General features: G+C 41.2%; 1 protein-coding gene across 11 annotated transcripts in view; it reads right to left on the reverse strand.

Annotated features, from left to right (window-relative positions):
* Positions 1-413: 413 nt before the first annotated feature.
* Positions 414-21987, reverse strand: part of LOC108603813 (collagen alpha chain CG42342) — a 52268-nt gene continuing 30694 nt past the window's right edge. For 2 of the 11 annotated variants that reach the window (XM_017992921.1, XM_017992920.1), the window contains exons 3-17: positions 17146-17225; positions 16976-17083; positions 16805-16873; positions 16003-16173; positions 15476-15581; positions 11297-11394; positions 5305-5667; positions 5181-5249; positions 5029-5124; positions 4925-4969; positions 4804-4866; positions 2401-2427; positions 2279-2332; positions 1780-1977; positions 885-1535 (exon numbers count right to left, since the gene is read on the reverse strand). In XM_017992921.1, coding sequence (XP_017848410.1) covers positions 1368-1535; positions 1780-1977; positions 2279-2332; positions 2401-2427; positions 4804-4866; positions 4925-4969; positions 5029-5124; positions 5181-5249; positions 5305-5667; positions 11297-11394; positions 15476-15581; positions 16003-16173; positions 16805-16873; positions 16976-17083; positions 17146-17225 — 1715 coding nt within the window. In that variant the 3' untranslated portion in view covers positions 885-1367. Of the gene's footprint in view, positions 865-884; positions 1536-1779; positions 1978-2278; positions 2333-2400; positions 2428-3433; positions 4623-4803; positions 4867-4924; positions 4970-5028; positions 5125-5180; positions 5250-5304; positions 5668-11296; positions 11395-15475; positions 15582-16002; positions 16174-16330; positions 16385-16804; positions 16874-16975; positions 17084-17145; positions 17226-21987 lie in introns of those variants that run through there. The other 9 variants (XM_017992925.1, XM_017992922.1, XM_017992929.1 and 6 more) reach the window with 9 other exon arrangements.

The following is a 21987-nucleotide window of genomic DNA, read 5'->3' on the forward strand; positions in this document are numbered from 1 at the left end:
CGCTGAATTACGGCTTATCAAAATGCGATATTTCACGAAAATTTGTCTTGTTTGGGTGCTAGTGTACCATGGTTGCTGATGTACAAACAAAAAAACGTTTTGTTGTTGATGTACAAACAACAACTTTTGGTTAAGTAAGCAAATCAGAAATGTTAAAAACATGGGAAAGTGAACACTGTTAAAATTAAAGTTGCTCATCGAGTACACAAACCCGAACAAGCTGCGCAGCCAAGACAACAGCCAGCAACCAACTGTTCCCACCACTCTTCTCAGTTAATGACAAGAGTTGGCAGCTTTGCAAAAATACGTTACGCTTGAATATAAATAACAGCATGATTTCATATTTCATATAAATTTTAGAATTAAACAACTTGGTTGTGTTTTAAATATTTATTTTCAAAATAGTAGCTGATGTTTTGCTGTTGCTTACAATAATAATGAAGTTATAAAAGTAAGAGTAAGGAGTAGTTACAACATTATAGTTTACACGTATAGATGAAGGTATGTATGTATATAAATTAAAACTAAACGTTACTATGGTAAATGGGGGGGAGAGCTTCAGGTCTCCGCCAACAGTAATTTGGCACAATTGAATGTGAGTAAGTGTGTGTGTGCTTGGTTTAAATAGTTGTTGTTTTGATAGCTTAGTTTAGCTTTGATCGCTGTGCCTATATTAACAATAACAAATTAATAAGATTATAACCAAAGCTCTTAGATTCATCAGAATATTGCAGAATTGCGTCCACGTCGATTGTCGATGGGGATGGGACAAGGTGAACGCGTTTGCAGCTGAGGCAATTAGTTTTTTGATTTCGATTGCTGCAGCGCATTCAGCTCGTCCTTAAGCCATGTCTGCCAGTTCTCCTGTGTGAGTGAAGTGAGGGGGGAGAGAGAATGTTGAACTAAAAATTGCCAAAAATTGCAAACTAATGAAACTTGAGCGCTACAAAAATCCAACACCAAAGCGAAGCCAGTAAACCATAGATGAGTGCGTATGTGTTATTACTACAGCTACAAGAGAGCGAAAGAGAGAGAGAGAGAGTGTGTGTGTGTGCGTGTGTGTGTGTGTGCTAATGCTAATAGAATCTATTGCTGCTAACCGTTAGTGGCAACAGCCGCTTTGCATTGCTGAGCGCTAATTGCAAATGTCAACATGGAAAGAGCGTTAGAGAGCCAAAAGCTTTCAGCGGAAATCGGAAATGCTTAACTAGTCGCACTAGTGCGTAAGTCCTGCTAACTAAATGTGTGTGTGCGTGTGTGTGCGTGTGCGTGTGTTTAGGTAACGAATATGTTTGTGATTTGATTTAAAGTCTCGTGCTGAGCGCGGTCTGTTTGCCATTTTGCTTGTCGTTCGTTCTGCCGTCGTTTTACTCATTGGTATGCAAATTTTCCTGATATTCATCATATTCGTTTTCATTGTCTTCCGGCTGCTCCTCGTCATCCTCCTCCTCCTGCTCATAATCGCTGGCATTGCTCTCCGGCTGCGTTACATCCGGCAAATAGTCCTTGTGCACAGGCGTTGAAATGATGGGCTCCTGAGCATTGCATATGCATAAGAGTGTGTGTGCATGTGTGTGTGTTTGTGTATTAGTGTGCAAAAGCAAAAGTTAGTTAAACAAGTTAGAGCGCAAAACAAGAACAACAAACAAGTAATACAATTAGTTAAGTTGGCAGCAGCGTGGCGCATGCAAATTATCCACATCCGTATACGGAATACGGGAGTTAGCCGAGCCAATTAGAAAGTGAAATAATTTTCGCTAGTTCGAAACGCATGCTAACCTTTGGCGGCCGCCAGCCGCAACCCGGCAGCGGTAGCCCATCAACGCCAAGTGGACAGGGTGCATCCAATCCAGGCACGCCCTGTTCGCCCTTGTCGCCGCGATCTCCTTTGCGTCCGCGCTTGCCCGGCGGACCAGCGTCGCCGCGTGTGCCTTGCTCGCCACGCGGACCCTCCTGGCCGGGAATGCCATCGGTGCCCTTTACAGTGTGGCATACAGTGCGTATACGTGTTTGAGAGTGTGTGTGTATGGGGAAATTACAAAGTCAGAAAGAATAGTGTGCAACGCCACAACAGAAACAAATACGTGTATGAAAGAGAGAGCGAGAGATACAAAAGTTTGTTGCATGCATAAAAAAAATAAAGAAAAGAAACAGAAATGATTTAAATTAGCAAACCACATATAAGGGCAAATTAACACATTACTATATGTGTGTGTGTATGTGTGTGTGTGCAAACTATTGTATTGCATATGTATGTGTGTGTGTCTGTTTTGCTTACCGGCAAGCCTGGATCTCCACGCTCGCCCTTTAGTCCCGTTTCACCCTGCGCACCCTGCAAAGTTACAAAATACATAGTTAGCTTTATATGCTGCATAAATTAAGTATACGCCGTGTTGATACCTTCATGCCATCCAAGCCAGGCGGACCCTGTGTAGCAATTGAGAAGCGAAACTGATTAGTGAAGCGCAATTTTGCATTTGCATGCCCCCCACTGTTAGCTTTTGTTATTATAAATTATATTTACACGCTTGGTTTAGTTTTTGTTTTGTTTTGTTTTTTAGTAAAAAACCATCACTTTATTGAAAATGCATAATTAATACGAAAATGATGTTCTTGCCTTACAATCAGCTGCTTGTTAACGTTATTACATATACATATAATAATACATATAATATATATATATATATATATATATAGATTTCTTGGCTTTTGCACATGCACACATTTAAATAGCTAAATAAATATCGTTTGTTATTGTGGCTAATGGACACATGTAGACATAAATACACATAAATACACATTCGTTATTTAATAGCAAAAATTTGTTGTTGTTGTTGTTGCTGTTGCTTGTACGTTTAACAAATTTACACTTATTGCTAACTGCTGAAGGTTTCGTTTTTAAGTATTTTGTAAATATATATTGTAAATGTAAAAGTTTAAGCATAAAGTACCGAAAGTGTTGCACAATTTATTATTCTAGCCTATAGTTGAGTTTAGAGTTGAGAGAAGAGTTGGCAAGCAGAAATTGTAGAAAGTGTTAAGAGCGAAAGTTTTTGGGGGGGGGTTAAGACGTATCATATATGTAAGGTATGTTAATTAGTATGTACACCTTAAAGGTTAATTAACCCTTGTTCAATTTCGAAAAGCATAAATTGACATGCCTTGGGGCTTTTGTTGCTGCTGCTGGTGCATAAAATCGTTTGCCTGCACATATGTGTGTGTGTGTGTGTGTGTATTTAATTGAAAATAAATTGACAATATTCGCTTTTTCTTTGGGTATTTTGCTGCGTAAATCTTTTGAGGTTTAATTTCATCATATGTATGCATATTCAGGGACATTTGTTTTCATTTTATTGGGGATATGCAAATGCTGCTGCTGCTGCTGCAGTACAATTTTATTATTGTTGATTATTACTTTTTGTATACATATAATATGTATATATATATATATATAGCTAGCATGCTGTGTTTGCCTGCCTCATTGTTTTAAGCATTCAAATGGCAAAGCGCGCGCATATTAAATATGCAGCTTATATTTAATACTTTTTATTTTTTCACAATGCGCAATGCATGCGCTTTTAGTCTATTATGTGTGTATGTGTGTGTGTGAGTTGTTCAATGAAACCAATAGAACTTTTTGATATCGCCTTTTGTTTATGTTCAATCAATTCTAACAAGCGCTTGACTATTGAATTGCATGGCAAAAGTTTCGTAATACGGACATTGGTTACATTAAATATATAATTCAACTTTAGCCTAGCTAATTTAAATGTATATATATATATTGGTTGTCAATTTAAAACATTAAGCACATTTAAACAGTAGAGCGAAAATTTGTTATATTTATATTTTACATACAACGCTTAGGGAGGCCAAAACTTTGCTGTGTGTTGAGTTATTTTGTTATTAGACAAAGCACTTTGGACGGCAGCTAAGACAATGCAAAAGCTGCTGCAAGCAGTCATGGCATACGCTGCGTATGATTTATATTGTGTGTGTTTGGCTGCAATTACAGTATTTCCCAATTTGTTTGACTGCCAACGCTTATTTGTGTGCTTGTTTGCTTGATTCAATTAATAGTTGCAAATATTAGAGTGTGCAGCGATCTGTGTGTGTGTGTGTGTCAATAAACGTGCACATGCGTCAATTGACTCTTTGGTTATGCTCTGTTACTTTTCCAATTTGGGGCTACATTCATATTATTTTCATTCCTGGGGTTTGTTAGTCACTGTAGCTGCAGCTATTTGCATTGCGTGTTTGTGTTTGATGTATGCATGTGTATGTACAACTTGTTACATACATACATATGTACAGTTAACGTTAAATATATATCATATATATAGTAGACGACAGCAGAGCTGAGAGCGACGTCTCTCTGAAAACTTTGAACAATTCCTAGCGCGTTGACTTTGATTTGCTTCCACAGTGTTAAATATATTATTATCTCAATTGCCTGCTGCTTTATGTGTGTGTGTGTGTGTGCGCATGAGTGTGTTCGTATGTGTGTGTTAAGTGTAAGTTTTGGCCGCATTTTGATTTGGACTGAATGCGTTTTTGTTACTTAATTAATTAGACTGCACATTTAGCTACACGTAAGTATTTGATTAGTAGTTGCCCCACACCTGTTGCAAGTAGAAAAAGAAAGTACAAGAGAAAGAGATAGAAATACTGCAAGTTAGCGCTTGTTTAGTTACGTTTAAAAACCAAAGCTGTTTGTTTTTGTAGCCAAATGTTAAGTTAAAAACAATTTCGAAATCAAATCAAATAATTAAATTAATTAGTTAGTTAGTGTTGCTAACTTACCGGTATGCCAGCTTTGCCCGCTGGACCGGAGGGACCAGATTCGCCACGCATGCCCATAGGACCCTGAAATAAACATAAGCAAATCATAAACAATTTCATGTAACAAGCTGCTGCTACTTACAGGCAAACCCATAGGTCCTTGATCGCCTTTATGTCCCTTTTCGCCCTAAGCAATGTTAAAGAGTTCAATTTAGCAGCTTTGCTTAGTTAGCTAGTTCAACTTACTGTATCACCCTTGCGTCCATCCAAGCCGCGCTCACCTTGCGAGCCTGTGTGTCCAGGTGGACCCATTGGACCAGGTGGTCCAGGCGGTCCATAGAGCTGCATGTTTATAATTAAAGTAAGTCTAACTAAAGTAGGTGTGACTAGCTACTTACATATTCAATGGTGGGCATATGTGGCGCATCGGCCATGCCATCGTCCTGTCGGCGCCGCATTTTGCGATACTTTAAATATATAAAAATTAATCATGGCATAGCTTAAATTAAATGCTTAACGCACCGAATCGCCGCGATCGCCTTTGTCGCCTTTAACGCCTGGATAGCCTGGCGGACCTGGTAGACCCGGCGGTCCCATAAGTCCGGGCGGTCCAATGTCGCCGCGATCGCCCTTTTCGCCTGGCGGTCCTTGATAGCCCGGCAGTCCTGGCGGTCCCTCAATGCCCGGCTCACCTGGCAGTCCATCCAAGCCGCGCGGACCCAACGAGCCCGGCTCGCCAGGTTCGCCTGCATCGCCCTTGCTGCCATCACGTCCATCGCGTCCATCCTTGCCCGAGCTGCCTGGCGGTCCGGGTGGGCCACGCAGCAGTGTAACTGGTGGATCATCGTAATCCTCTTCGATCTTTGTGCCGCCAGGTCCAAATATCTGCGCAGCCATTAAGCGAAACAGAGAGAGAGAAAATGTTAGCAAGCAGCTTAATTTATGCCACGTGGCAGCGCCGCCCGAGGCGTTGCACGCGCCACACACACGCGCGTCGCATTGATGCGCGCGCTTAAAAAGTTGTGCCCCCCACACACAAGCTTTGGGGATGGGCTTGCGCTACTTGTGCTGGTGCTGGTGGTGGTGGTGGTGCTGGCGGCTTGAAGTGCGGAGTGAAAGTCTTTTGTGTGCCATGGAATTGGAATTGTGTTAAGTGCAAGTTGGAGCTGCCGCTGCGCTCCTCATTTGCCTAAACTTAGACAATGCCGAGCAGCTTTAAAATTTTATTTGTGTGGCGCAGCGAGTCGAAAATAAAGTCAAGCAGCCGACGTGCCTCGAGTGCGCTTTGAGTGTGTGTGTGTGTGTGGCATAAGTATGTGTGCATGTGTGTGTGCGCCATGTTGAGTGCCAAAGTGAAAGATAATAAATTGTTTTTATAACGTAGCGCATAATACGCTGCATATTTTAGTTGAACTGCTTGTCAGTTAAACTTTTTGCTCAACATTCAATTAAGTGCAAAATTCTATTTGCAATTTGCAATAAGCTGCTGCAACAATTGGAAGTTGCACAAAGCTTATTGTTGCTTGGCAGCTCAAGCATTTTGCAAGCATTTTGCGCTGCTTACAGTCATTAGTAGACAAAAAGTAACAACAATGACTGTAATGAGACAGTCAAACAATAGTAGACACACACACATACACATACATAGTCGTAGTGTGTGGCATGTGGCATGCAGCGTTTGCTTGCTTAAATGCACAAAATTAAAGAAAAGGTAGACAGCGCCAACAATGGGCTGCATACTTGAGCTCAGTTTTGTTAAGCTGGAGCAACGACCAGCGTATGTGGCATGCCGCAAATGCATTTGCAACACACACACACACACACACACACAGAAGTAAGTTTTAGTGCTATGCTATGCAAACAAAAGGGTTGGCAGCAACTTTTTTAAATAAAACTTAGGCAGCAAACCCTTTAAGCCTACGCCCATGTAGCTCAGCTGCATGTGTGTGTGTCTGTTTGTGTGTGTGTGCGTGACTGTGCACAGCTGTAGCAACTTTGCTCTGCCTTCATCTTTTTTTAGCTCTCCTGGGGCAGTTGCCTTGGGGCTTGCTGCTTGGGCCTTGCGGGCTCTGGATTCGGTGATTAGTCAGCCATTTGTAGCGCTTTAAACTAACGAGCCACGCTTAACGTTTGCTCTGTGTGCGTGTGGCCAGCGTTAATTAAAGCACATTTCAAGGATTAGTGCAGCACAACGATAAGCAAATCGCCAATGACAAATCGAAAACACAACAACAGCGCCCAAAGGTTTAAAGCTTAAGCTGCACACGCTATTGGCTGCTGCTGCTGCTGGCGGCAGTTTGCGATAAATAACATAAATAAAAGATACAGATACAGTTAGAGCTATAGATACAAAAAGCTGGGCAAGTGTTTGCCAGCACGCTCAAGAGCTGTGTCTAACTACGATAAAAACAGCTTGACTGCCGAAAAAGGCACACAGCCAATGTGCGTGTGTGTGCGTGTGCGTTGGCGTGCGTGTGTGTGCCTTAGAAATCCATTAGAATGTATCAATATTTGTGCCGTCTGTGCGCCTTGAGCTTGATTTTAATTTTAAAAGTAGCTGTGCACACAAGCTTAAGCCAGAGCAGTGTAGGACTCATCAATTGGCATTAAATTATGCGTATATTGTTTATATATTTGCTTAAATTATACGCAGTTCAATTTAAATCAAAAAGTAGCTGTCGCACAATTTGTGCTGCATACTTTCAGGCAAACGAATTAAAGTCCTACGCGTGTAATTGTAAATTAATTGCCTCGCTTCGGACTCTCTCGCTCGTTGTTCGTGTGTGTCCGGTCAAGTGCAGCTTTGAATTTCGGGCCGAGAGCATAAATTCCATTTAAAACGGGCACAGCTTGGGGGCGTACAAGGGCTCAACAACAGACAAATAGCTGCACGTAAACGCGTTAAATTGAAAATCATTTTGATCTCAGCGCGACCTTTTCTGCCAGCTCGACCCACCCAAGCCACCCACCCACTAGTGCGTGCTCAAGTGCAGCATGTGCTACTGCTCTTGCCTCCACACTGTCAGCTTGCCAGCGTGCGTGCATATTTTTGCCATTTTTTACAACCGCTGCCGTTGCCATTGCCATTGACTGTGTTTTTTTTTCTTCTTCATATTTTTGTGCTGCCTGAGGTGAAAGTTTTGCAGCTCGTTTCCGGCTCACATACAGTCTGCTGCCTGCTGCCTGCTACTTGCTGCTTGCTGTTTGCCCCTGCAGCCACAGACTTGTAATGCGCTGCTCCCAACCGCAAAAGTTTACAAGAATTACAAAATGCCAGCGAAGTTCTCTTGGCTTCGCCTGGCAAGCGCACGCGGCCACATTAAATGCGTAATATGTTCCGCTACATTTCGACATACACTTGACTATGGAATTTTGCAGCATAAACTTCAATAAAAATATGTGTGCTGGGCTAGAACTTAAAGCGCAGTGTGTGTCAAAAAGGATTTGCATGCAGCACCAAATGTTGTATATTTAAATATTTTATTTGGGTATGTGGCTGCCACCCATTGTACCTCAAAAAGCAATTCGAGACGCATTGTAAAAATTCGCGTGATTTCATTTTGCCGCCAACATTGTTGTTGCTGCTTTTGTGATATTGCGGAAATTCGGAAGTATTTAGGGAAATCGTTGCTAAAGATTTCGCTGCCGCAACAATGCTCAAACTCATACTCAAGCTGTTGATGATGATGGTTGCTGGGTGGTGGGGTGGTTGGCAATGTATGTGTGTGCGGTTGTGTTGGTTACATGCGTTGAAATGTTGCCAACACCCACTGACGTAGCGCGGGCGGTGCTAGACCTAATTGAAGCCACCCATGTCATGTTACAAGCTTTGGCTATAAATTTTCATGGGTGAGATTTTTATGCGGCGTATACGTAATGTGCGTTGTTTTTTTTGTGTATGTGCGCTTAGATTTCTTTATTCAATCGCTTTTGTTGCTCCCACAGCGCCTTCATCATTGGCAGCCATAAAAAAACTTACGCACGCCCCAGGGGCAACATTAAAATGAACACACACACACACACATATAAAAGGAAGAAAGTAAGTTTATTCAATATGCAAGCTGACCACAAATAATTGTAAATTTGCATGCTGCGCAGTTTACACATTTGCCTCGGCTTATCAGAGCAGCGACTCAAGTCGAGTGGAAGGCGCAAGGCTCAAGCCACGCGCTAAGCTAAAAGTGTTAAGCTTATTGCGTCGTTTAGCCAACACCCAAAACGAATTGTTGGGCGCAAAACATAGCAGTCAACCCTTTGAGTGGCAGTTACGCAGATACCTTAATGCACACACCCAAAAACACACGCACACACATACACACGTAGGCAAGTTACAACTTTGATTTGCAGCGCGCTCAACTTTTGCCTTGCAAAGTTTGCGGGGTTAGGCCTGAATGAGCTCACATTACATAGCCCAAGCATGCGTGTGTGTGTGTGCGTGTGTGTGTGAGACAGTCTTGTGACGTGTAACGAATCAGCAAGTTTCTTTTTTTGCGGCTGTAGCAATTTTTATGACTCTATTTACGCAAAGACACAAGCAGCAGCAACTTTACTTTACCCCCTTTGGTTGCTCATGTTGTTGATAAGAAATGTGAGCCTGGCAAAGTAAATTTATGCAGATTTAGCAAACACACACACACACACACACTGAAGTGACATGACGCCCAACGATTGTAAAATATATTAACATAAATTTGACATAAATGCTGCAGCCAAATACTCGGCGACAGAGATTTAGTTAGTCGGCTGTGCATATGTCTTGGCAGCTTTGCCATATGAATTATTGTTGCTTTATTAAAATAAAAGCAGCAACGAATGTTGCTTTAACAAATTAGAAAACATACATAATTTTTGATACTTTAAAATTTAATTTTAAATATGTGATGTAATCTTTCTGTTCATAGTTGTCATAAATAAAATAGACTTAAGTTAAGTATACGCAGCGCTTGCTGCATTTTAAATATATAAAGTCAACAAGCTGTTGTACATTCAAGTTGTCTTTGGACAGCAAACAGTTTGCAGCTACTTTGAATTTGTATACATCTTATATATGTCGCTGATCCAGCGCGTGACGCAATTTGTTTGTATTGTAGGCATCATAACATGTCAAATTTATAATGCCTACAATTGCTGCTGCTTTTTTATGGCCAAGCATTAAACGTTGCCACTGTCTGGCCTGGGGCGTGGCCTTTATGGCATTTCTTTGTTTAGTCGCGCGCAAATTTAATGACGCGGCTGAGCTAATTAATAGTTTATTAAATGTACTAAGCTGACATAGGCGCATTTTTTAGCATTAGTCCGACGACTTTTCAACGCCAAATCAAAGCTAAAATTGAAAAGTTAATATGGCTACTGTTAGTCACGTTTCGTCTTAGCTTAGTCTCAATTGTTGCAAATAATTTTTTATGCCACACTCGCTCTCTTTCTTTCTATTGTGTGTGTGTGGCGCGAACTTTTGTTTGTTGCCCAAAAACTTTTGTTTGTTTGCCTGCCCCAGACTTTCATTTGTTTTGACATCACGTCGTTGCAACCGCTGAGCAAGCAAAGGAAAGGACTGAGGCGCAAGTTAATCGACACATTTGAGCAGCAGCCAGCGCTTGTGTGAGTTTAAAAAGTTGCCAAAGCAACTGCCACTGGCAGTGGCAAGTGGCAAACTCTGCACGTTGCCATTTAATGTTGCGCTGTATTGAAAGCGCCACAGTTGCTGCTATTATTACAACAACAACAAGCAGCAGGCAGCAGCAGCCAAAGCAAAGTGCTAGGCAATAATCAGATTGTAGCTTATATTATTCCCCTATGGGCGACTGCGCTGCCTGCCTGCGGTGCTTATGCATTTTTCATAAGTTACACAAACACGTGCTAGATACATATTCATATATAAGCCGCCCCTAACAAACAACAACAAAAAACGAGCTATATATATATGCACATATATATAGAATCGCAAGCAAAAAAAAATAGACACACAAAATATGAAAATCTGTGACTAGCGCGCGTGCATCCATCAGCGTCGACTGGGGGGTGGCCAACAGCTGCTCCAAGTGCCAATAAAAATGTTAAGTATCTTTGCACTGTTGACATGTCGAGGCGACGCACATAACGCGCAGATAAATGTTGCAGATACTCCATAGAGTGGGGCACACATAAATTAGTCTAGTCTAGCTTAGATTTTCTGTTTTTTTAAGAATTTACCCGCGGCGTTGCGTCATAGTTTTGGCGCCCACTGTTGACACTCGGTTAACACTCACTGTGCGCGCGCTCTCATATCGCTTGGACGTACGTTAACTGCCAGCGCAACTGTAACGAGTTTAGTTACGAGCATGTCCTTGTTTTTTAAACATGCCCACATGCACGCCAGGTGGCGCTTTAGCATGCATTTTTCTCATTTATTTACAGCATATTTACAATATTAATGCTATTTACACAGATATTTACATATTAATAAATTTTTTGCCGCCCACAATTTTGGCCTTAATTAAAATACACTGGCAAACAAGTTTGCTGTTTCAAAACTCACCCGCTTGCCACGCTTGCCGCGTGGTCCCTTCTCGCCTGGCGGTCCTGCCGGTCCAATGGGTCCCATTTCGCCGCGCTCCCCACGCTCGCCGGGCGGACCTGCAAATGTTTATGGGTGTGTAAATAAATTTTTGTGTCATTTAGAGTGACAGATTTCAATAGAGCAAACAACACGACGCCAAAGGGCTGCTGCCCCCAAAGGGGCGTGGGCGTGGCGTTTGTTGCTTTTTTGTAATTATAGCGCAGCTCAATGGACTATCAGCATTCATTAGTCAGTCAACAAGAGTTTTGTTGGTTTCAGTCAACAATTTGTTTAACGGCTGCTGCTGCTGCCGACGCTGCTGCTGTTAAGCTTTGGCTTTAGTTTAAAATGCAAATTGTTTATTTGCGTAGAGAGAAAAGAAAATAATATGAAAATTGTGCTCACAGTGGTTAGCAGCCATGGCTAAAATGCTAATGAAACATGCGGCGGCAACTTGACCTATATATGCTATATATAAAATACACTCAGTTCTAGTTAAGCTAAAACTAAATGGGGCTTCTATGAAAATAATTAAATTATGCTCGCCTTTTAGCCAGAAATTTCCATTGTGCAATTCAGCAGAAGTTGTCTAAATGCTGCAGTTGGTAACACTGTGCAGCAAAATTCAGTGCCACTGTGCGCTTATTGTTTATATAGAAATAATAGAATATAGCGCACTAAGCTGCGCCTCATTTTCTATTATTTCTATATAAAAATTGTTGGCAATGAGCTTTAGTTGTATAAATGAAAAATTTTGGACCATTTTTTTTTGTTTGGCTTATTGTTGTCTGTGGCCATTAAATGAAACCATTTATAAAAGCCACAACACACACACAAGCACACACACATACTGTGTGAGTTTACAGCACAACACACACACACATACGAAGCAAGGCAGCGCATACATATTGCAGATAAATCCAATTGTGTGGCTTGTCAAAATGAGTTCTGCTCCTCTACTCAGTCTGTCTGTCTGGCTGTCTGTGTGTGTGTAAAGATATAGAAAATTTATTAAGTTCGTAAAATTACGTTTAGACTGTGAGCTGCTGTTGTTGTTGTTGCTCTCATGCCTTTGTCCAGTCGCATAAATTTGCCAGCAGCTTCAGCCTGTTGGCCTCGTTGCTTGGCCTGTCGTCTGCCCATTTTATTTATAAAGTATTTTTGCTATTGCGCTTTGTTTTGTGTTCGGGGGGCGTTTGCAAATATTTATGGCGGCATAATTTAGCATTAAGCATTTTAGGCGACAATTTCAGCCACAATAAAAACTATGCCAACAACTGACCAGAGAAGCCGCCAGCAGCAACAGCTTGGCTGAGGATTGAAGTGGACAGGATATTGGATTGTTGGTCTGCTTGAGTTTTCCCTTTTTCTGTTTTTGTTTACGCATGCAGATGAAGTGCAAAAGATAAGTTTTAATATGAAGCAGCAGCAAAGAGAGAGCAGCACACAGCAATGAAATTCAAACCAGCAGAGAGTAAATAAATTGAAAATTTACTAAATTACAGCTAAGCACAGCATTTCCTGCTTTGTTTTTGCTGCTGTTGCTGCTTCTTCTTCTACGTTTGAGCGTTACAAATGACATATTAAATTGTCGAGCGACAACGGTAGAGGCTGGACAGACATAAAGCCCACACACACACATAAAGCACAAGTCAGCTTAACTAATTACAACAACGATAAGATAAGCACAGCTGAGTCTGAGCCTGAGTCTGAGTCTGCAGGCGCAAAGAATTCCAAATACAAATGACATTCAATTTATTCAAATCAAGACCAAGAGAGTTCCAGCAACAGACAGAACAGCAGAGCTGGCAAACTTGCTGCTGCTGCTGCTGCTGCTGACGCTGATTTTGGAAAATAAATTGCAATTTCATGTCCATCAACGCACAACGACGACGAGACGACGAGTCGACTGACTATACATCGATTTACATTGGGGTGTTTCGCTGGCATTAGTAGCACTGTCGACAACTGCGTTTATCGCATTAACAGATCTTGTTCGAAACTAGTTGGGAAATCTAAAAACAATGGCCCAACCAGCCCAACGGTAACTACAATGCCAAATGCAATAACAACAGCAACAGCAACAAGATGCGAGCCGTCGATAAGCCAAGTGGGAGGCCGCACTGTATGCGGGTCGCTTAATTGATGGCATTAGGGGTATGCACTTAAAGACATAGGCGGCTGCTTCTTGTTTAGGAAACAGACAAAATAAATAAATAAAATAAACAACGAGCGGCTATTTATAGTTGACTGTAAGCGACTGCAGCATACACTTTGTATAGCAGGCGCTTTATAAGTTATGCATTGCTTTTTTGCGTACATCACTCGACTATAGCATACACTTTAACTAGCGCACATTGAGATTTTATCTAAAGCGACTTAATGTGCATTAATTTATTTAATAGCGCAGCTTGTACTTAATCTTGGCTTAACTACACTTTGATTAGCAGTTGCTCAGCCGATTTACTCAGCCAATTCACAGTTTGTTATATTAGATAGCCAAGTCTATGCTGATGACTAGAGCGTCGACTTAGTTTCGACAATTAGAAAACGCAGCTCGTAGCTTAAAGTATTCAAAACTTTGTTAGCTGCAATGCAACTACAATATACACTTTAATAAGCAAACGTTTTATTTACCTTTCATTCATTTTTTTAAATGTATTAAAGCAATTTATTAATTTAAACATTAAGTTTTGATTTGACTTTGACTTTGAGTAGAATTTGTTGAGTTTCTAAATAGCAATTCAATCTTTTTTTAAACGATAATTTATAAAATTTAATACCTAAGCTTGCATTGAGTTCTAATTTGGCTTTGACATTGAGTAGCAGCTGTTGAGTTTTTCTCTCCTCTTCACACTCTAATATTCAATAGCAATAGTATTCAATAGACTAGAGAGTCTTAAATTCAATAAGAAATCAGATTAACAAAGCTCGCAGCTTAAAGTATTTAGTTCAACTACGATATACGCTCTATATAGCAATCGTGTTATTAATATTTCAATTCATTTTTAAACGGAATATGCAATTTATAAAATTTTATAGCAACGCTTAAGCATGAAGTCTTGATTTGCTTTTACTTTGAGTAGAACTTGTTGAGTTTTTCTCTTATACTTTACTCAAGGCGATTCACATTGATGACTGAGCGCAATTGCTATGCAACATAAAATTCTACTACAATATACACTTTGCTACAAATACAGCCACTCAGAGCCATTGAAGACGACCCGCTTTGATAGTTTGCCTTTTTGCATTGCGTCTGTTGTCTTTACAATCTTTACCTTTTTATGCGATCTACCCCAATAAAACAATTGGTTACTACTTTTGGGCTTGCAACTCTCTTGTAACTACTACACGCTTGTTAACATGTGAGCGGCGTTGCTAATGAGCCGCTAAAAGCAACATAAATGACATAAAGTTGCATTTTAACGACGCTGCGGGTCTCTTAAAAAAATGTTTATGACAAATGCCGAGAATTTTAGTGTGTGGATCGTGGATTTGGATTTCGAATTCTTTGGCGTTTCAACAATTTTTATTTGGGTTATTTTCGTATATTAAAATGGCATAAAGTGCAGAAATGTGTTAGGTCAGAGCAGCTCGTAAAGCCCAAAAGCGAATGGAATTCCGTAGCTGCTGGTGCATTGGGGCATCGTGAGTGGGAGCTGCTGGTGCTTAATTGATGTCGACGTCAAACTATGCGGCATGTGGCAGCCACACAAAGCCAAAGCCAAAGCACAAAAGGTCATAAAAGTTATCGCAAAATGTGCGGCAGGCAAACAAATTTCCAAATGTGGTATAGGAATCGACAAAAAGAAAACAACAAATGCACACATGTTTATAAATGAATAAAAAAAAAAAAAGAATTTTGTGCGGCTGTAAAAACAGCAACGGAAATGCATGCGTAAGTTTTTGATTTTTGATTTAAATTTTAACGAGCTGTTGGTTCAAAAATCAAACGCACAACTAATGGGACAAGCCTTAGTCAATGACTCAATTAGGCAATGCCTACGTGTGTGTGTGTGTGCGTGTGTGTTGCCTCATAAATAAAACAGCCCGCAGCTAGCAGCGCCGCGTGGCAACACTTGAAATAGCTAAGCGAGCGATCGCTTGATGAAGCGACTAAAACTGAAGCTGAGGCTGCAGCTGCTTTGGAAGACTTACCAGGTGGTCCGGGCTGTCCGGGTGGACCTTCAATGATGCCAGTGGGAAACTCGTCACCCTTGATGGTTGTGGTTAAGCCACGATCGCCGCGATCGCCTTTGTCACCCTGTAAACGAGTGAGAGAGTGAAAGAGAGAGAGAGAGAATTTAATGAGTCATGTGTGGAAATTTAAGTGGAAAATGCTTAAGGACTGAGGGCGCGGCGCTTAATACATAAATAAACGATAAATAACGTGGAAAGCAGACAATGGTATAAATCCGAAACAAAAGCAGACAGCACACACACACACACACACACACACAAGCAAACACACACATACATACGTGGCAACGTAGTCACTTAAAACGTCACAATGTTTATCCAACAGATACAAATAATGCATTAATCCTTGTGACATCTTTGTTCAATTTTCTTCACAGACACACAGACGGACAGACAGACGGACAGACAGACACTTTTTATCTCTCTCTCTTATGCTGTCTTTCTTTATTATGCTACACGAAGCAGCGTAGGAATGAATCACTCACCTTGCTGCCAGCTGTGCCCGCCACGCCGGGCGGTCCTATGGGTCCTGGCTGCCCAGCCTCGCCCTGCAGTCCTTGCGGTCCAGTTTCGCCCGCTGGCCCACGCTCGCCTGCAACGCCCGCCGTGCCCGGTTCGCCTGGTGGCCCCGGTGGTCCTGGCTCGCCAGGCTCGCCCTGAGAATTTGATGTGTTTATTAGCAGAGAGCAGGCAACACAAATCTATAAACAATTGTTAGACCAGCTTAAGCTACGACACGTGCAGTTAACGAGAATTGTGTGTGTGTGTGTGCGGCATGCCACATGCAACTTGAGGTGAGTAGCAGCAACTTACCCGCAGCTGTATGACAGTCGAAGCGGATACATTAACGCCCGCTGCTTGCAAGTCCTTGCAACAGCAACAAAAACGCAACGTAAACAAAACAAATGTTAAACAAAAGAGTTAAATTTAATAAATAAATAAAATAAGAGTTAGCTGCTGCAAAGCATTTTAATAAAAGAGCCAAAGTTAAGTAAATGAACAAATAATAAACCAACAGTTTGCTGCACTAAATGACTAAGCAACAAATTAAGCCGCTTTAACCAAACAGCTAAGACAACAATAAACTACAACAACTATAAAAAAAACAAGAAGAAGAAGAAGAAGAACTACTACATAAAGCCAAGACAAAATGCAGCGCACACAACAGCACAACAAGTTGCAAATATTTTTAGTGCGACTGCATTGCCTTGAGTTATGCCGCCCCAGTCTGCCACTGTGGGCAGTGGGCGTGGCTGACAGTTTGACATAAATAATGGTCGAAAATACCTTAACAGCTACAATTTCCGCATAGCCCAACGTGCCGCCGTGCAACGTTGTCACAGATCTCTTGAGTCCCTTTGCATGTAAAAAATTCACAATTAGTTGAGAGCAGTTTTAATTTTGATTTTGGTTAGGATCTCAGTTTTGCAGCAGCTTCTAGCGCGGACTGTAACTTACCTTAACGGTTTGGAACACATCCACGCCGGGATGACCAGTGTCGCCCTTTTGACCCTTGTCTCCTGGTTTGCCAGCTGCGCCCTTTTCGCCGCTTATGCCGTTCATGCCCTGCAAGCAAAATAAACATTAGCTAACCATAGCTCGCTCCTGGACTCACTCGCTGCACTTACCGACTCGCCCTTGTCGCCTGTATCGCCTTTCTTGCCACGCTTGCCTCGCTTGCCAGGCGGTCCTGGTGGTCCTGCTGGTCCTGCAATTGAAATTAAATTTGGCATTTAGTTTGGCAACTTGCATATTTCGACTTAAGTTTAAGGTCAAACAGCTGCCGCCTCATTAGTTGCGCGTTGAACTTTGCTGCTGACCGCAGCGTCAACGTACAATGACACAGCAAAATTTAGCACCCCACACAGCCCACCCCGTCGCTATCTATTTAAGTCGCTGCTGCTTTTTTCTGCGCAGTTTGTCCGCAACTTGTGCAAATTCATTTAGCTGAAAAATGACTTTTGTTGCATTCTTAGCGCACAAAATATTTATAACCACTTTGGCTGCCTCCTTGGCTGGTTGGCCTGGCTGGGCTGCTATTATTTTAGCGCTGCCGGCAAACTTTATCCTCGCGTCCTTTCAATTATTTCGCATGCAATTTTACGGCGCAGAAAATTTCTTATAATATCTTAAAGCGTTGACTCCTAGGGAGACAGGAAATTAACACCTACTAGACAAGCGCAGGCCAAAGACGCTGCTGAGCAAATGAAGTAGGTGTGAAAATATTTAATTAAAATAACAGTCTAAAATAAAAAACAACCACAACAATTGCAAAAAAGCGGAAACACGCGCAGTTTGCAGCTTTCAGTGCTTTTGTGTGTTTTTTTTCACTTTTCTTTTGTTGTTACGCAGACCTTTCGGCTGCTGTTTAATAATTGTTGTAATTAAGTAATTCCGTTACAACAAAAAACAGCGCACAGGTGTAGCACGCTGGCTGCCAAGGAAGCTGCCCCTTAATGCAGGAAGCGCCTTCAAACAATTTAAATTCATTTCGCGCTAAAATGGCGCCACAAACTACGGCAAGCAACTTTACGCCCCGCTGAAGCGCTGCATGGGCGTGGCACGCTTGTGTCTGTGTGTGTGTAGGTGCGATGTGAGAGCAGCCAGCATGACTCCGCCCCACTAATGCTGGCTGCTCGTTTAATTAAAGAAAGATTTCCTTGACTGCCACGCACATTGGTACAAAAAAATAAACAACAGCTGCGGGAATTGGAAACTCCAAATTAACTGTGAGAATTGCAGATCAAAGCGAGTCACAAACGTTTCGGATATTAAGTTCAAGATATTAAATATACACAGAAAAAAGATAAATTGCCAGCGTTTTAATACGCAACGTTGTCAGCATATGAATAAGCTGGAATTTTCCTAAAGCCAAATAATTGACTTTCAATTTCGAATATTTGTATTCAATTCCAATACTCTGAACTCAGTAAATTCTGCAGTTTTTATATAGAGTCAGCATATGAATAATCTGGAATTTTCCTAACGCCACCAAGTATAAAATAATTGACTTTTAATTTCAAATAATTGTATTCAATTCCAATACTCAAATAGTCTGAATCTGAACTCAGTAAATTCTGCAGTTTTTATAAAGTTTTAGCTTTTATACTATATTTATAGTGTAGTATGAATATGAATAATCAGAATATGAATAATCTGAAATTTTCTTAAAGCCAAGTATGAATTAATGGACACTCAATATCGCATATTTTTATTCAATTCCAATTGCAGTTGATAAAATGTTTGCTTAGTTGAACACTGAACTAAGTAAATTCTGCAGTTTTGTTTTTATATAGTTTTAGCTTTTAAATTATAGTATGTACATCTACTCAAGCTAATTCAATAACGAACTAGCAGTAAAATCAACAATTATCGGACTAGTATTGCTTATTAAGTGAAACAGTCGAGCTTAGTACCTATTAATAGAAAGTCGACTTTGGTAGCCTAACTTACTTGAATTGCTTAACTTAGGCTTGTTTAGTCAGCATGCTTAATAATTAATCTAACAGCTTTAATCTTAAGTTTCAATTACTTAATTTTCGCTGCTGTTTAACAAATGTTGCACCACTGTGCGGCGCTAAGCTAAGTAAAAATTACGCGCTCTTTGGGCACTACTTGCCAAGTAATAAAAGCTAACCAATTAAGCTTGGCCAAGCAGCAGCAGCGAAGCCAGCGCGAAACAATGAACGTCCAAGCGCTAACTTGGGCGGCAGCAAACTTTGCTGCTGGCAGCGGCAGCGGCAGAACGAACGGAAGCAAAAAAGTTAAAATTACGCTTAATCTAATAACAACATAATAATCATAATCATAATATCGTTTGCCGTCTCACATGCTGTGCGACGACGTAGGGCTTTGTCTTTCGAGTTGATGCCATTAGCTGGCGTGCGAGCGAGATAGCTGCTGCTGATGGCCGCCATTTTGGCTTACAGTTAATGTTAATGGCGTTTGTTGTTGTTGCTGCTGCGCTAAGTGAGAATAAGGCTGTTAAGTCACAACTTGTTTGACTTTATTTTTAACTTGCGAGCGCGAGCGATGCTGACAATGAAATCATAATCATCATAGCACTCGTAATGTTGTTAATGCTGCCAATTGAACGCACTCAACGCGACGCGACGCGATGCAAGCAGCACATAAATCTATATCGATGTCGTTTTCCTTTTCATTGCACTGCCAGACAAACAGACAGACAAACATATATGCGATATATGTTGTCAACGTTGCTGTGAAGTTTTGCGGCATCAAGTGGCATTTACAGCTTCGCTGGGGTGGCTCAGCCAGAGCGGAAAAAGGAATTACGTCAAGCACTCAATGGCAACGTTTACGCGCTCTAGACAAACAGCCAATTGACTTTTGTAAAGCGCTGCTGCTGCTGCCTTGGCAACTTGTATAATTGACAAACTTGCGCGCATATTCGATTAATTACAGACCCCAAAAGCTAATCAGCTGTTTATAAGTAAAGCGGCTTTAAGTGCCACACACTTGACTTTAATACTATATAGTTGGCTATATAGTAAGTAAGCACGCACTTGTCTAATGAGTTGCAGCATAAGTTTGTTGCCTGTCTAGCACAAACTTGCAGCGAATTTATGCTAAAGTTTGCGCTTTGACTTGAGACAGCAAAAACTTTCGTTACACACACAGTAAATCTTCAATAAATGCAACAGCAACAACAGCACACAGCGTGCCATGCGCTTGTCCTTGTCCTTGTCATTGTTATGGTGCTTGTCGTTGTCCTTGCTCTTGTAGCTGCCAGCAGCGTCGCATTTGATATGCGATACTTTTGCTTTGCTATAATATGTAATTGCTGTTGTTGTTCCCAGACTGTCTGCAATTTTTTGCTGTATTTATATTGCAGCTGCTAACGGCATTTTGTTTGTGCTGTCTCAAGTTGCGCTACAGTTGCTGCCACAGCTGCTGCGTATACGCAATGTAAATTGCATTGTCCCTGCTGTGCAGGAAATCAATGTTGATGCATATGTTGTGTGTAGAGCTTGCAACAGCTGTGCGAACAGGTTAGTTGCTCACTGATTTAGTTGAGCTCATTAACCGTTGGCAACTCGCTTTAAGCTCAACTTCAATTATTTGAGCATAATTTGCAAACACTCAGCATTAATTAGGTCGCCTGCTGAGCTAAATCGCATCAATTTAATGCCTTGCTATATACATGAGCGAGCCTTAGACAGTGCCACAAATGTTTGTTGTTTGTTAGCCCAATGAATTCAATTAGCCAAATACTAAGCAGTCTTTGGGTTTTTGACATTTGCTTATCAACAGGTCCGAGCTGCTGCTGCTGCGTTGGCTTGGGCTGCTGCTGCTGCGTTGGCTTGGGCTGCTGCTTGAGCAATTAATTAACAGTGTACGCCCCCAACACTGGTCAACATGTAACACACATGTAATTGCCACGCACGACAAATGTTTGCGGCTTTCGGGCCATAAATATTGTAGCCATATAATTGGCATTTGTTTGTTGCAGTTAATTGCTGTTGCCGCCGCTCGTTGCACTGATTGCAAATGCAACAAAATTTAATATGCATTATGAGTCGTGTGCTGCACAAAAGCTGACAAATTAGCTTCACATAATGTTTGTCATTTTATTTTGTATTTGTTTGCGCATATTGTTTGCAAATTATATAAATTATGGCGCTTTACTGTTTGATATATTTGCAGCGCATTTTTAATTCAAAATGTGCATAATTTGCGCTTGGGGATGCATAATAAATAAATCAGTGAGGACAGCGCGTAAAGTACTCAAAAGTCTGTTAAGTAGTTCGAACTGCTTTGGCTATAAAAATCAGTTGGCGCTTTATTTTATTTTATATCACTTTTTGTTTTTTGTTACTTAGCTTAATGTTAATGTCAACACCGTTTGCTACGCAACGCAAAAATAATCCCAAAACGATCAAGTTGAAAGCCTGGCGCGCTTTAATAAAGCGCACATCCCTTGACAACGGCAAGGATACGCGCACAAGGAAGAAAATGGCAAAAGCTCGAAAGCGTAAAAATACTTGCAAGTCCCCAAACGTTGCTTATGTTTAAGTAATTGGCAAAAGGCTTAAGCTGCTGCTGCTGCTGCGTTGTGCTTTTGTTTGACACTCTCGAGTAAATTGTCAGCTTTTGTTTTTTACACATCTACGCAAATTTTGCGTAAGTTTAAATGCCAAGCTTTTCATTTATAAAGCGTTTGAAATTGTATACATCTTGACATGAAATAAAATATGCCAAAGAAATTATATAAAATTTTGCAAGCAGAATTATGAGCGTTGCCAATGACAACGGCAAAGAACAAAGAGGCCACCAGCAGCAGCAGCAGCAGCAGCAGCAACTAAAGCCGCATTTTATGTAAACATGTATGTGTATGTGTCTCTGTGTGTGTGTAGCAGGGGTAAATCAAGAAATTAATCCCTTCAACAGCTGCGACAGCAGCAAACAAATAATGGAAAATATTTGTGCGCGCCTTACACACAACACAA

This window comes from Drosophila busckii, chromosome 3R (assembly GCF_011750605.1).
Source record: "Drosophila busckii strain San Diego stock center, stock number 13000-0081.31 chromosome 3R, ASM1175060v1, whole genome shotgun sequence".
NCBI classification, from domain to species: domain Eukaryota; kingdom Metazoa; phylum Arthropoda; class Insecta; order Diptera; family Drosophilidae; genus Drosophila; species Drosophila busckii.